Below are 15,988 nucleotides of genomic sequence, written 5' to 3'. Positions count from 1 at the left end.
GGGATACCCTCAGCAAAGGAGATGCGCACAGAAGAAACTTTTTTCGGGGAGGCAGAAAGCGATTGACATATCCCCAAGATATATTCTCTCTTGTTGTTCATTACGGAAACTAAGGATTGCGAATTCTTTTTCTCTTTTCTCTTCTTACGGTGTGACGATCTGCACCCCCAAAACTTCATGGGAACGTTTGGTTGCGCGACTCCTAACGAGAAATTTGCACATGAAACTGGGGCAAAATGATCTTTGGCATTGAGGGGAAGGTGCCATATTGCGTGTACTTTGCAGATAGATTGCCCTAATAAAGGCTTATGACATAAACTCCTTCGACTTGGCTTGCTTTTGTGACACGATACCTAACGAACACACGTAAATCGTGTTGTGTATTTATAAAGGGACATACCTTTGGTATCAGGATGAGACGAATACCAACATTGCTGGTAGGTGTAATCCAGTCCATCAGAGGCAGCATTTCAACGTGGAGCAGTATATTACATCAACGTCCAGGCATATGGTCTTGGGTGCAAGAGCCCATCTGACACTGACACAAGCATGCACGCAGCAATAAACGACAGCCCAATAGTGAATCGTCATTTTTTTTTCTTTCAGGGCCTATTCCTCGTGCCACATAGGAAGATTGATGGCTACCTTCTGAACTGTCGAGTGTGGTGGATGATGCTTGCATACCACCTTTCCCTCCAGCAGCGTACTTACATATGTACGCTGGCTGCCCTGAACCATTGATTGATCCTTTTTTACCCTTTCACGGTGCAGCTATCTCAAAAAGGGGCTGCTGGGTTAGAAATTCTCGCTTCAGGCAGTTTGCTGGTAAACAACAACCACATCAGGAGAATAACCAGCCAGTTGGGTGTATGCGCATCAATAGTCTGATGGAAGCAGTAGGAGCCGTTGTGGTAAGAGCGTGTGGGGATATGGAACAGCACCGTGGACTGCCCTGGACTGCCGTACCTCTATGAGACAGGTTCGATCCCTAAGTCAAGAAACCAGGGAACGAGGCCCCAAGTTGGGCTAGTACAGGCCATGTATATGATCAAAGCCTCTCTAAACAGCTTGCTGGTCTCTTCTTGTGTGGACTGGACCATCCCTCTGTACTGTACTGGTCTGGCCAGGCGGATGGCGGCAGGACATACTTCCAAAGCATTTGTTTCTACTCTTCCTCCACGGGAGGCAATGGAGTGGCGCCGGTGCCAAATGATGATACCATTCTTTTCTTTGCTCACGAGGTAAAAATTTGCCATAACCCCGGCCTCTACCTCTGTACCTTTCAGCAAAGAACGCCCAATGATACAAAACATCAGTGAAGAGACTGTCCTGCTCCTCAGAAGTACATAAACTCTACACCAGTGTGGGAAAAGACAAAGGGAATAGAGAGAAAGAGAGGCGGCCAGAAGAACTACTGTTGGATCCGAGGTGGCTGTGATTGGCGGGAAGGGAACCGAGAACAAAAACCAAATCCACTATGTGCAGTCCGCATGCCCAGAGAATACTAGCTTCGAGGTCCTCTCCATCTTCCTGCGGACGAGCAAGGAGTGACAAGTATGCGGTCTACAAGGGATGGAGATACCCTACTGCGAGAGGTTGGATCAAACAGCAAGGCTCCATATCGGTATATAGGAGCAAAGTACAAGGGGAAAAGGTTGCTTCAGCATCACCGCCAGGTCATACGTCGAACCAGCTTATTTCATGCTGTCTACCTACTTAATGGGGGTATATTTATTGGGACCGTGGCATAATGTTTATCCTACTAGGTATGATGCCTGATTCAACAAACAACTAGGCCTGTCGATTGTCCTGTCGCGGAAAGTACCTACCTTTAATACCAAGGGCAGCGTTGTCGCCATCGAGGGGATAAGAACGAACATCAAGGATTGAACTAAAATTGATATGCCAGTACCATTGACACCGAGGTGGACGTGGACTTGGACTTTGCACACGACGGGACATATCAGGACCAAGACATGCCAAAAGAGGCTCACGTGGGAGACGAGAAGAAGTAGCGGGTACTTGGGGATTTTTAGAATCTCATTATCATTGTCACAATACGCCATGTAGAAAACCCATTTTTGGTGCTGCTGATCAAATGCTTTTCGTCATTGTCAGCTACCTGATATAGACCAGCCGAGCTTTTCCCCAGCCGGTTGCATGCCCAATGAACCGTTCCATGAAGCATGACCACACTCCATCGCAAAACAAGGATGCCCAGATCAATCGCCCCCCTTTCACCAGGAGTGACGCGGCGTTTAACGGTATCGCCAGAGAGACATGGTGTTGTGGCGCTTCCAGGTCTTTCTGCGGCCAGCCTTGGTCTTGTTGTAGCGGTGACCCTTGTTGAGACCACGCGACTTCTTGCCGGTGGCGGTGAGGCCACGAGCCTCGCGGTGCTTGTGGACGGGGTTGACGATCCAGTTGATGCGGGGATCTTGGCGGATGGCCTTGTGCTGGGGGTCGACCAGGATGATCTCGAAGTACTTGTAGGTCGAGTCCTGGTTGATCCAGTAGGAGTTCAGGACGCGCAAGTTGGCGCAGCGGCGGCCGACACGCTCCTCGGCGGTGGCCTTCAGGGAGCGCTGGTACTTCAGCTGGTTAACACCCTGGTTGGTGGGCTTGCCTGTAGAGGGAATTAGTAGCTGATAACATGCCAAGTAGGGATCTCCCCTATGGGCAGGAAAGACGAACCGTAGGTGGCACCCTTGGGCACGGGTCGCTTGCGACCACCACGTCGGACGCGGACGCGGTAGATGACATAGCCCTGCTTGGCCTTGTAGCCGAGACGGCGGGCCTTGTCGGGGCGCGAAGGGCGGGAAGCGCGGTGAATGACATTCAACTGACGGAGCTATATTGATGCAGTCTCAGCAAATGTTCAACGACTGTATAGCAAAGACACAGGTGTCCCGATCTATGGCCAAGCCCACAAGAAAGAAAAAAGAGGCAAATTTTCATTTGCAGCTTCTTCGAGGGCCGGCGAGATGCGGGACAACACAGGCGTCCACATGATCATCCAGTGATCCATCCAATCGAAATGTCATTGAATGCATATGTTTGTTCGTGTGTGCCGTGTCGCTTGGTGGAGTGGAGAAACGGGCGGTTGGGTGTTCAACATACTTCCCAGCAGCGGACTCGGAGGAGGAATCGCAGGACATCCGACTGCTTCTTCTTCTGAAGCTCTTCGACGTACTTGAGGGCACCCATCTTGGCTGTTTGGTTGTTGTCGTGTCAGCAAGATCAAAGGCCGGCTATGTTGGTCGAGAAAGGAATGTGTCGGCAAGAACGTACCAGGTTGGAGATTGTGGCCTGCAAAATTGGATGGTCGTGTGTCGTTTTTGGTTGTTCACAAGTGGGAAGAGAGGTGGGAGGATTTCTCGAGAAAAAAGCATACCAATTTCTCAATGGGGCACACAAATTGGGTTGTGGGTGAGAAAAATGAGGGTCTAAGCTCAGATTGGCCTAGCGCGGCTTATCGCCTGGCCCGGGTGCACTTCCCCACTTTCCTCGGTACCCTTCAACTTCACTACCTGCGCACCTGTGATCTCCTCGACCAGGACCGTCTTGGCATCAATGGACTTGGAGCACTTACTTTAGGTAATCAGCGCCAAGACTACTACTGCACTGCACATCTGCGTGTAAACATCTGCATGTAAAACGTGGACATCCACTGGCAACAACATGTTGATGTTGCTCGTAAAGATGAGCAAACATCTATATCCTCTTTTTTCTTGATCACTGCTGATTGCTAACCGAAGTGTGTCTATACAGTCCAGTTCAATTGCCTGGGATAGCCAATAGATTAGGTAGTTCACTCACTTGCCAAATGACCCTCTATCATTGCATCCTTCGTGTATCAGATACACCACCGTGGCCAGCCGTAACATGGCCATCCGCATCAGCTTTCCCGAGGGCCGAATTCACGAGACTTCGGAAGTGTTCAAACTGTTGGACAGCAGCTGGTCCCCAGCAGTCTTCGGGCTTCGTCTGCTGACGACCTTGGAACATGCTTGCCGCCTTCTTTGAGTGTTCTCCTGCCTCGTCATTGTCCAAATCCGACGGTGAAAAGGTTCCGGGGGCGAGGTAGTTCGCTGCAAGCATCCCAGCATGTTCTCGTCCCTTGGTGAGCACCTCCTTCATGTCTCTCCTGTCCTTCTTCCACGTCGCCAAGATCGACGTGTCGACTGCCTTTCCCTTGAGGGCCTCTTCGGTTTCCTTGTGCCACTCCAGCAGACGAGCGCTGGATTCGAGGGCATCCTGCGCCTGTTGGAAGAAGGCGTCACCCTCCTTCCGAGAGTCATCAAGTCGGAGGGATGTCGCGATCTCATAGGCGCTCTCGACGATCGGGTCTGTCTCTGGTTCGCCAGGTTGGCTGTCGAAGGGGTCAGTCCGCGCCTTCGCACAAATGTATCTGGTCCACTTACAGTGTATCAACCTGTTCCTCCAGGGACGACTGGTACTTGTTCGTGGCCTTTTGAATGATGTCGAAGAATCTGTCCATTTCCCTCGCGTAGTACTTGCCTTCATTACCCTGGAGATTTTCAATCCATTCTGTCCATTTCTTTGGGTCACTGCGATGCAGTCAGTGGTGACGCCTTTGTCTATTTGTCCGTCCATATCACTTACATTCGATCTTCGGTTTTGGGCTCGAGTTTGTTGCGCTTGGTAGAGGGTCTTGGCTCGCTGCGACTTCCACGAGCGGGTACAAAGTCCTTGTCTTGCTCTGAACACGGCTCTCAGTATGTTGGCAAGCCAAGGAGGAGGACGTAGGCAAACTGACCCTTGGGTTCGTCCCCAGCAGACTTTCTCTTCAGTGCTCGTTTGGGTGGCATGATTCAATCGGTGCACGGGTTTTCGTACGATGAGTTGAACCAAGTACCGGTGTGTATTACAAAATATCGAAAACGACGGTATTACGGCAGAGACGAGAAGAGGGCGGAACAAGGAACTCAACTGGCAGGTCCCATCTGTTGTTCCAGGGCGTGTCTGGTAAGGAGGTTTGAAACCCGGGAACCGGGTGGAAAACAGGCGTGAACAAGTTCTTGCCTCATGTGCGACCGTCAAACCGTCAATTGCCTGACTACCTTATGTACCTAACCTAGCAGATGGAGAGATGCAAGATGCAGATTAGGAAGTCACGGCCGCGTACTTAGAGAGGTTCCATTGAATCCACTTGCAAAGCCGTGACTTCCCTCTCTACTTCACTAGGTTGGTATGTACATCAATAACAGAACTTCACTCACTGTAACACTTGGGCCCTGGAATAACGGGGCTGCCATTGGGCCTTGGATCACGCATTATAAGAAGATGGGAAAATACCGTACAAAGTAGGTAGGTACGTATGTCGCGAGAGTCAATATGACCTCGAGTCTTTGGCTGCCGGGTTGATACATATGCAGTCCTTCGATTATGTCAAGTACCATGGCTAAGTACATTTATTTCAAACTGGACCAATGTGCAATGAGCAGGTAGCCCAATTTCAATGATTGAATGACAGGAATGTTCGTTCTATCTGTCAATACTTACATGTACATACATCCCTACGGTATATGCAATATAATGCATGCATTTGGATGAAATCGCCACGTTGGGACGTAATGCTTGTATCTCATCATCAACGGCACGAGCAGGAGACCACATTCATTTAGGAAGCACGATTTGATTATTCAGATTCCTCCAAGAGAAGCCACTGACCCATGTCCTCAACTTTTCACTATCTGATTCCCTCCCTCTTAGTAGACTCCTTGAAGAAAGGAAAGAAAGGGAAAAAAAGGGAAAAAAAGAAAAACAAGTCCATACAGCAAAAATAGGAGGTCCCCTTCTCAAATGTATCGATGGGCAAGCACCACCAACGTGCCATGACCACCAAAAGTAGAGAACGAATGAAAAGAATCTTTGATCGTACAATGCTGAAAAGTCAACCTCCGGTACCCAAGGAATGTGGAAACAAACATCCTCCCTCTTCCTTCCTCGCTCCTTCTCGAGATGCCGCAATTACAACCGTGCTCGTGCAAAAGCCGTTCTGTCTATTCCTTCCCTGCGCTGCAAATGAATTTTTGTTACCATCTTATGCCATTTGTCGTTGACGTCGTGTAGCTACCGAAATCATCGCTGCCTTTTCGGAATCCTTTCTGAACCCGAGGAATCTGCAAAAACCAAAAACGAAAAAAGGAGTATTTTTTGAAGGCCCGTCAGAACAAGTGAAGTCACCGTTACGGCCTGTTCTGCAAGCAATATCGACATGCCCAATATTCTTTCTGAATCTGGAGCGAAAATTTCGAATCCCAGCCGTATGCTGCGATGCGATTGTGTATGTGAAAGATCAACTATAAACGAGAAGCCGTCAACGTGGATGACTAGCGAGAGTTCAAAGACAGGCTCTGGAAAGCACCAAGCCATTCGTTCTGGGGAACAGACGACGGGGTCTTGGTATCTTGAGCTGAAGGTGTGCCATGCGGACTTGGGAATCGGCCCTGCATTGTCTGATAGTCCGTGGTTGGGGGAAACCATTGGCGTAAGCATCGATGCTGGGCATCATGCCGCCACCAACGTAGCCGGCAGCGCCAGTCCTGCCCGTGCCGAAAGCACCATACGCAGAATATGGGTATGCAGATGGCGGGTAGGCGTTATTGGCCGCAATCCCGCGATCCGAGGCGAATGGCTGACTGAATGCAGGTGGGAAGGACCGACCAGCGGGATTACCACCTGCGTACGGAGCTTGCTGCTCTTGCTGCTGATTTGGTCGGCGGTCAGTGTTCGAAGAGGCATTTCCATTGCCAGCACCTGCTCGGCCTAAACCAACCGCACCGGGGCCGATACCGCTGGGCGCTTGAAGGCCAAGCGTGGGACTTGCGAATGACGCCGGGTTAATGGCTGACATCCAGATCCGTGTCTTGTAGATCTTGAACAGGTCCGTGACCAGAGAGTTGAAATTGATGTAAGCATCAGCGAAGTAATAGAATGTCAATTTCTTCCAGTCCCTGCTGCAAGTTAGTAAAGCTGCGCACTCAACGTGACACAAGAGGTGGAAACTAACATTTGGAATTCCGCATCCAAGATCTCCATGTTAAGTCCATGCTCTTTAACCTTCTGCATACAAACCCTCTTGGCCTTGGCTTCATTGCCTTCCTTTTCTCGAAGGTTGTGGATTTCGTGGCTCTGTGCAAGGCGCTTGATAAGCTTCGGCTTGAGTTCCCCGGCACTAGGCTCCTGGAGATGGTGCTGGCTTGGCGGGCCCATGCCACCTATGGCGCTTCCTTGCATTCCGTTCGAAGCTGCCATGAGGCCTGCCCCAGTGCCCTCTTGAGCGGCAGCAGCATTCTGGGAATACATCATCAACCACTTGTAGTGTTCCTCCGCGTAATGCTCCTTGAGCTCCTTGGCCGTCTGCCAATCAACCTCACTTCGATCAACAGTACCCAGGTCGGTGCCTCGGTCTGCCTCAACAATCACAAGGTCACCGGGTTTCACAGTCAATCCAGTACCCTCTTGTATGTAGAAGACGTCTGCTCGGGAGCACTTGAACAAGACAATATAGAGGAGCTGGTTGTGTCGTGGCTGGCTCATGCCATACATGCCCCGATGAGGCGAAGGGGGTCTATTCCCATAGGCAGGAGGCATTCCATATGGAGAGCCGTAGGGATTCCCGTAGGCCGAAGATGCGATGGCTTGGTGGGATCCAGGAACATGAGAACCGCCAGTGAAGTAGGACGCTGTTGAGCCTCTTAGACGATGATCAATCGCAGAGTTAACGTAATTCAACGGTGACTTACCAGGACCAGCAGTATTGTAAGCCGTCCCGTCATGGTAGCCGCCCATATCATGTGCGTGGACTGCGTCTGGCGACGTTGCTTCGTACTGTGATGCCGCTTCCCCGATGGAACTGATTGACCCTTGGCGGGTTGGCATATCAGCAAACGAATGCCGACGACTCTGCGGGATATCACCCAGTCCGCCGAATCCAAGGGAGCTCTGCCAGAATGCCTTTTTGACATTTTCGAGTTTCCTGTTTTCAACCGGATACAGAGGGGATCGACTGTTGTAGGCGTTGGCTCCGTATTCGCTCATGCGACGGCCCAGGGCTCGCTTGGATGCCGCCTCGGAGTTGTCTTGCGATTCATCAAGCTCGTCTATGGCATAATCCGACTCTTCAGGCACGGATTCATGCACACTGTAGCCATTGCCGAGTCCATATGCGATTGCAGTAGATGCTCGGGGTCTCAATCGAGAGTTTTGATAATGTTGCTGCGCCTGCTGCGCCTGTTGCTGTTGCGCTTGCTGTTGCGCCTGTTGCTGCTGCTGTTGCTGACGAAGCATGGCATTCTCGCGAGCAAGTAACTCTATCGTCTTTGCCTCGGCAGATTGATGGTGAATTGCGGGAGCCGAGCCACGAGGACTCTGCTGCTCGTCATCATCGTCCACCTCCTTAACCTTACCTAGCATAGCACCCTCGCTCGACATTTCGCTGAGCATACTGGGTCGCGAGGGTCTGTGTTGCAGTCCCGGATGGCCGATTGGCCGGCCACCTCTGCCTACCATGGAAGACGGCAGGGTTGGCGTATTCGCGTCGGGCTCAAGCTGACCCACGCTGTACGATTGAGAACGATAGGTCTTTGGTGTTGGATGGAGTGGGATGGCAAAAGGGATTTGAGAGTTTGGAGTCTGGTCGGTTGGGCCCGGGGAAGTCTGCCCAAGAGAGCCGTCGTTACCACCAAACAAACCGCCGCTGCCCATGCCGGGTGGTAAAGCTGACGTAGGTGACGGCAGAACCTCGCTAAGTCGCGAAGGCGGCTCCTTGCTGCGATCGGTGTTCCAAATTCCAGTACCCCAGGGAAAAGAAGATGTGCCCTGGTGGCTTCTCCCGACGGTATGCGCACCCCACCCACCCATGCCGGGGTCCGCCGACGGGGTACTGGGATGAGAAGCAGTTGGTGACATGGTGCTGCTGGCGAAGGAGCCTTTTCTCGGCTGCGGCACAGTTGTTTGGGACGTACTGTTTAACCAAGAGGCGCGGCGGACTGGCTTCTGGTGCTGGATAGAAGCTTGTGGCAGATCGGTACGGTGAGGATCAACCTCGTCGTCTGAACTTGCCAAAGCTTCCGAGTCGGGGGTTGAGCGCCGAACGTTGAGCTTATCCAGAAGGAGGGACTGATTACTCGGAGCTATCGCAGAGTAACCCACCTGCCCAGGCTTGGATCCCGGGCCGGATTTGTTGTTGCTGGAGCTCATATTATATACACAAGTAGAACGCTCGGTGCAGCGGACGAAGAGCTTTGCAGACTTCGCCGGTCAGTAAGTATACACCAAGAGACCTGTCTGGACTAGTCGACCACAGACGGGGGAGAAGAATAACTGGGGTTGGCGGATTGGGGACTCGGTGTGATCTCAAGTGCAGAGAGACGCCCAAAGTCAATTAGGTGACAGTAATAGCAGGAATTGGCGTCGCGGGTGTAGTGTAGTGTATGCTTTTGGTGACCGTTGCGAAAGTATAATCTGAGTTTGGAGTCAGTTGGGGTGTCCAGGTGAAGAACGAAGGCTTCCAGAACAAAAACAAAAACAAACGGAGACAATGACTGGGAAAGGTGTGCGCCGCCCAAAGGACCGAGAGGGGATACAATGTGGTGGTGTTGTGCGCGCAGTGAAGAGCGTGTGAATATAAACGTTCCAGCGGACCCTGAAATGGGCGAGCTCTGTCTGCGCGAGCTCGAGAGAGCTCCTCCTCCCGCAAAGCGTAGCAGCCAACTCCACTAATACATAGAGATCCGCAGCCCCGTGAGAAACGGGCCCGTACATGGATCACACGAGATTAGATTAAAGTCGGGCCACCCAAACTCGGCCCATTCTGATGACAAGGAAAGAGCTGATGCCGCACTCACCAATGCCTGGAGCCGCAACCAAAGGAAACGCCAAATCTATGCACAGGGTATCGCAAAAAGCCGTCTAAAGATTGCAACGGGCGGGTAGGAAGAACAAAATTGAAGATAAATAAGGGCCGGGTGTCAACAAAGACAGAGATTGTCGATGGGAGGCTATCCCACTACTGAATGCCGTCCAGACGTCCTTGGGCGCCAGCCGGGACACGCTTTGGGTCGGATACGGAGCGGTGATATCGTATCTGAAGTTGGAAGTTCGAGAGCTTTGGGTGCATACTCTTTCTCGTCCGAGGTGTTACGCGCGTTGCGTCCCTTGTACTGTTTTCTCTCCCTCTTCTCTTTCGGGCTCCCTGATCCAGGGTGTAGACAATGTTCTCTGTCTCTCTAATGGAAAACCAGTCTAGTCGCCTTCTCTTTTCTCTCTCGTGCTCTCTCACACTCTCGCAGTCTCTCTTTTTCTCTCTTCGCCTTTCTCACGTGTGCCGGGACGAGGGGTGGCTGATCGTATTCTCTGCGCCCCCGAAATCCGTATGCGATTTTCGCCAGGTGCGGCCTCGAGGAGAGTGATTGCAACAGAATACAGCTACACGAGGTTGTAGCTTCTGCCCATTGTTGGAAGGTGTTGCAGGGTGTCTAGTCTGTCGCGCGCTGCAGCCAAGCTGGGGAAGTGTGCCGGCCAACCACACAAGAGGGGAGGGAGAGAGGTGGAGGAGGATATGTCGTTGCGTCTGCGGCGGCTGCTCCTAGGGTGACAAATGAGCAGGTCGAGTATAGGGAGAGAAGAAGAGGAGGAGGGAGGGTGTGAGGATTTGACTAAAAGGGAATCAGGCCCGGGGAAGTCGATCAATTAAGTCCAAGTGCAGTTGGGAAGCGGGGAAATCGATCGAGGTGAACGAACTGCTGCTGGTGACTGGTGCTCAGGTGCTCAGGTGCTCGCTCTTGCTGTGTTCTTGCGCCTGGGCTACTGGCTTCTCCCACTGTACTAACTGCTGCTCTTTGGTGCTAGCGCAGGTAGCTTGCCCACCCCTGCTCGGTGCAGTAGCTTCTGGCGCGCGAGAGAGGGAGAGGCAGAGTGAGCGTTGCAGCGGCACACATGAGACTTTGGGCGAACAAAGTGGCTGGAGGTCCTTTAGCCTCGACGGGTGGTGGAGCGGACTAGGTTCTAGCGCCCAGCAAGCAGGCCAGGGTGCCCCCCTAATGCCTAATGCTTGATGCTAATGTCCTTGTGTGAACCCGGGAGTCTCTCTGTCTGCTGTCGACTCTCTGGCTTGCAGAAACGGGGCCCACCGCAACACATCTGCGTAACGGTTGTGGATGTTGGCTTCGTTTTTCTCGAGCTGCTGACGGCGATGTGATGATGCGCTGCGCTTCTTCTTACTGCGTGGATACGGGGCGTGCCAAACGTATGCAATGCGCTTTAGTCCAAGATCCCGAAGACGCGTGCTGCCTTGGAGCGAACGGTGGGCGAGTGCGTATGTAGGTAACTGATCGAGTGAGTGGGATTTTACGTACCTTGTTTGCCTGGCTGTTGGTTGAGCGACGTCTGCTGACAGCTTAACTAGGCGTGTATTAGCCGTGCCCGGATGGGTGCAGTATGGACCTGGATGTCAGGTAGTATCCACAAGGAGCTGGGGCTGTTAGGTGAGGGATCGATTGATATGTGTGTAGGTAGGCACGGAGTACTCTTTGCAGTATGCGTGTGTGTGTGTGTGTGGCTGTAATCACGTATGCAAATGAGATGCATCAAAGAAAGCAATCAAGTCGGGGAATGCAGTTCAGTCCCGTCTCATTAATAAGTAAAGTGAACTGACAGGATGGAAGCAGAGACTCCCACTCCCCCCTCTAACCAAAACCCATCCACGACCCTGAACCCTACTGTGCAGTCAGATGTACTCGCAGTCGTACTTCGGTCTCCTCCCGCTACCTCATGGCTCATGGGCAGATGGGCAGATGGGCAGATGTCTTGCAGCATCTACGACTAGGCGTGTGGGTACATGCCAATTTTAGTCGACATCGGGTCAGGCTCGAGATCGAAGCTCGAAAGAGGCAGGCCTTGAGATGAGTTGGGAGGGTGTGCTCCAGAATAAGTCTATTGGCTGCCGGCGCTCCTCGTCTTTGACAGAACCTTTGCCATGGACCAATCCCCGCACGCAGAGCAAAAGCAAAAGCAAAAGCAACCCCCTGGGGCTTGCTTGTCCTACTAGCTGTACCGGTATGGCGTCTTTAGCTAGCTACCTAAGGTAAGTATGCGAAATATCATCCATTTCGAACCCCCAACTTGTCCAGCTACATGCCAACTTCTGGTTTCCCGACTGTAGACCGTATGATGTAGGTACACGAAGGTAGGCACTGAGCACCTCGGTATACCTGAGTGCGCTAGAATAAATTGCCGTCCGAGGAAAAGTGTGGGGATGGATGATCTATGCGATCCAAGGGCGAAGAAGCCTGAGCTTGTTGGCCTCCTTGACAGCGACACCGTTTCGAACGGCCCAATCCCTAACCCGCCAAGGAGGCCCGTGATGTGTTTTCGCTTTCTGTCCCGCCAACAACTCGTAGCAGTCCTCTCCAGGACCTTGTTCTGACCTGGTCCCACGGATATTCCAGCCTCAATCGGAACAGTACCCAGAAATTCAAAATCGCTTTTTGCCCCGACGGCCATGGCATCGGATGGTAAGGTAAGCACCCCAAGCCTCCAACCCGCCGAGCTAACTTGAACCGGGACACACGGAGCCACTCTGATTGCACCACCACCCAATCTTGGCCAAGAAAACCTGACGATGTTGGGCTTCACGTTGCACCGACGCTTCATTGCCGAACCTGCTAGGCCCAGTCGATAAACTTGTGCGTCCTATAGAATGTTACCAGCCTGTGGGAACACAACTTGTGGCTCTCGTCTCGTCCGTGGCTGTCATGATGGCGCCTCAACTATTCCCGTTGATCCCCTCTGCTTGTTCTGGATATGCACGTATGTATTGGCCTAACAAGACTAACCAGCAAGCCTTACCGCGCATGCACATCAAAGCTCCTGCTGTTGGCAACGTTGTTAACTTTCGGCTATGATTTGGTCTCTGATGAGCCCCCTTGAGCTTCTTGGTGCGCCAAACCAATCAGGATGGCATTTCCCCTCCTCAAGATATGGGATGGTGCCGACGATCTTTCTCGGCGGGGCTCGTACCGCAGGGGAAGCAAAGAGCTATTCGGCTGATGCCACCCTCCTTTACTTTCACCGAGAGGGCTACCCTGGCCTGAGAAGAACCTTCACCTGACGCGAGAGGCGACCCTTCTTTTGTTTGGCAGGCACCCTGGGTAGCATCCTCCGCGTAGCGACCAAGCGAAATCCCGCCGTTGAACGCCCTATTCAACCTGCATATTTGTGCGTGGTGGCTGCAACGGAAATAATCAGTATCAGACCATCCTGCCCCCGCTGCAGCCAGTCGGCGCCCGCGACAAGTTGTTTTCGATCAATGCTGCAGACTGCAGTCGTCTTGTCTTGGCCCCTCCTCACATACCCCCACAATAAGAGCTGTCAATGCAATCTTCTTCACTGCCAGTGCTGGAAATACCACTTGCAACGCAACGCATGGCCCTGACTGACCACGGGGCTAGAAAGCCATACTACATGAGTAATAAAAGGTGATACGAAGACATGCATGTACCCTGGATTACCTACATGCACGCTGTAGGCATGTATGCAAGTCACGGAATACAGCAGTCTCCGAGGAACGATCGTAGCAGCACCAATGAAGCACTGTCTTCTTCCATCCAATTGTTATATCCTGGGTATGCAGCGCATATACTCGAGGCCTCGAAGCTGCAGCACTCCCCCTCACTTCTCACTGCTCCTCGACATGGGAAGATTCAAGTTATGGCATCCTGCAAAACGCACGTTTGAGCGACATGCAAGCTGCATGTCACTTACCTGTCTGATGGTTGCAGAGCGACGGGCATCGCGAAGAAGCAATACATCGCTATCACTTACTGCAAGCTGCAGCTACAGTCGTGCCAACCACGCTGCATTTTCGCAAGCCGCCATGGAAAGAAAGGTCGATTGAAGAAAGGCACCAACTCGTCTCAAACTTTACTGGTCCGGGGCGGGCAGCAGCAGCAGGGGTCGGTGCGCACACACTGCGCACTGGAAGGAGAAGCAGGGGGCTAGGGGTCAGGGGCGTTTACCCCAGATTTTGAGCGAACGGTCCTTGCTTGGTCCCAGGTCCAGGTGGCCTATCGCCATTGTTCTCACCACCACAGATCTAAAATCCCGTCAATATCTTATGTACACAACTTGGGCATGCGCTGGAGGGAGATCCCTGGGCGCCGCCAATCTGTTCGCTAGAGGGCATCTCATGTCTCAAGCGATACCTACATCGATCTGCTGGCGAACGAGCACAGACAGGCACAGACGAACCACGGCACGCGACCAGGTATGGAGTGGTAGTGGTATTCGGTACCCGGGTCTCTGAGAGCTTTGAACGTTTACGTTGTACGTCGTAAACCGACATCCCAACCCCGGTAGATGATCCGTGCCAACCTTGCTGGTCCGTCTTCTCTCCATACGTTACCTGTCAATTCAGGTCAGTCACACCAGTTTGTTTCTTGTGGAATATCCGAGCACCTACCTACCGCGATGATGCCGACTAAAGATCTGGAACCGGTTTCCTCAAGTCCTGGTCTTTTGGGCCTGGGCACAGTTCTTTCTCTTATCTGCGCTCAAAGGCTTTTTTTCTTTTTTTCTTGGCGCGTGTAAGTGTACTAACGGTACGCAATTCTGACGTAGCTGCAACAGTGGCTTTCTTTTAGGATGCCTGGACTCTGGACACGGTTCTGCACGGGAGTCGAATACCATATCATACCGGCGGCAGACCATAAAGTTGCGTCATCAGAAGATTTAGGCCAGGTACACTTTTTCCACCATACTCTCTCGCAGTCCAGTCCAGGTCGGGGTTCTTCAAGGGCGCCTCTCTTAGGAAGATGCTGCATACCTCCGATGACTATGCAACTTGACGTACGTGTGGTTGGTGGCATGATAGAGGCGTCCCCCATGTGACCCCTCTCTCGCGGTTCACCCCTCTTCTCGACATATCGCCACGAACTGGATTTCTTCAAACCACGCACGCCGCACACAAGGCACGGCAAACGGGCAATGTTACCCCCTCTGCCCTTTTGCTGAGCTGCTTCAGTAGCAATGCTATCCGGCTATGCAACTAGTCTCTCCAAATCTGGGGTACGTTAGACGATCGCCTTTTCGCCAAGGGATCAGCAGACGGGAGGCTGTTTGACCGGCAACCCACACCCTGCTCGCGGAAACAACCTATTTTGACTTTGTTCTATCAGAGCGCGTGTTTTGACAGCTACTGTTTCTATCGGGCATGAATAACATCCAATACAATGGACCCCGCGGGCCTAAGGTTTGGTGCTTGCTGGTTCGCGGAATGCCTTTTCTTGTTTTCTCCCTATCTGTCGCATTCTTATTCCCATCATGGGTGGCATTTCTTTTTTTCTTCATCGACTTCTGCGGTGAAACATGCAAGACCTTGACTTGACAAGTTGGACCTCCTTTCGTTAACTTAAGCCCCAAAGCTTGCATATACTTTTTTGACGTGATGTTGTGTTACAGCCACGGCCCGCTACACGCTATGAGAGAAAGCCCAACTTTCTCCCCTCTCTGTCCCCTCTTCTTTTCTCTCTCATAAAGTTACCACGTGGAACAATCGAAGTTCGAAGTCTCGAAAAAGACAGAACTCAAAGAACCCCTTCGTTGAAGTCTATTTTCTTTAGCCCGGACTCTAGATAGGCCGACCTGGATGAGGGGGGGAGAGCGATTTAAGTGGTCATCTGATGGATGTTGAACTTGGGCCTCCCATCGAAAGTCTGCAATCATTGCCCATTAGACCAATGCCAGTAAGGACCGATACAAGCGTGTTTCTGAGAGCTCCGTTTCGGAACCTTGCCTGGTTCTGGCTTCTGCGTGGCAGTTTGACGTATGAACCGGGGCGCGCTGCGATATGTCCCCAGTGTCAGGTCTGACGAAGGGATCTATGTAGTCGCCAGTGGGGATCACCAGATTCCCTGAATACGGTGTACCTTGATATAACTTGACATATCATCAATAGTAACCC

At 52.1% G+C, this 15,988-nt stretch overlaps 3 protein-coding genes across 3 annotated transcripts; all 3 read right to left on the bottom strand.

Annotated features, from left to right (window-relative positions):
• Positions 1-2,258: 2,258 nt before the first annotated feature.
• PG986_009798 (60S ribosomal protein eL15) lies at positions 2,259-3,207 on the bottom strand (the record flags this gene model as incomplete). Its single annotated transcript, XM_066846020.1, has 3 exons — positions 2,259-2,626; positions 2,695-2,851; positions 3,121-3,207. The coding sequence occupies 3 exons, from the start codon at positions 3,205-3,207 to the stop codon at positions 2,259-2,261; spliced, it is 612 nt and encodes a 203-aa protein (XP_066698418.1).
• Positions 3,208-3,837: 630 nt separating this feature from the next.
• Positions 3,838-4,832, bottom strand: PG986_009797 (uncharacterized protein; the record flags this gene model as incomplete). Its single annotated transcript, XM_066846019.1, has 4 exons — positions 3,838-4,372; positions 4,425-4,571; positions 4,627-4,723; positions 4,781-4,832. The coding sequence occupies 4 exons, from the start codon at positions 4,830-4,832 to the stop codon at positions 3,838-3,840; spliced, it is 831 nt and encodes a 276-aa protein (XP_066698417.1).
• A 1,535-nt stretch (positions 4,833-6,367) lies between these two features.
• Positions 6,368-9,228, bottom strand: PG986_009796 (uncharacterized protein; the record flags this gene model as incomplete). The annotated part of the gene is made up of 2 exons (XM_066846018.1): positions 6,368-6,980; positions 7,037-9,228. The coding sequence occupies 2 exons, from the start codon at positions 9,226-9,228 to the stop codon at positions 6,368-6,370; spliced, it is 2,805 nt and encodes a 934-aa protein (XP_066698416.1).
• Positions 9,229-15,988: the final 6,760 nt, after the last annotated feature.

Source organism: Apiospora aurea (genome assembly GCF_038362705.1).
Source record: "Apiospora aurea strain CBS 24483 chromosome Unknown utg000006l_segment0_segment0, whole genome shotgun sequence".
In the NCBI taxonomy this organism is placed as follows: Eukaryota; Fungi; Ascomycota; class Sordariomycetes; order Amphisphaeriales; family Apiosporaceae; genus Apiospora; species Apiospora aurea.
Note: the sequence above shows the minus strand (reverse complement) of the source record. Positions and strands in the feature narration are given on the sequence as shown.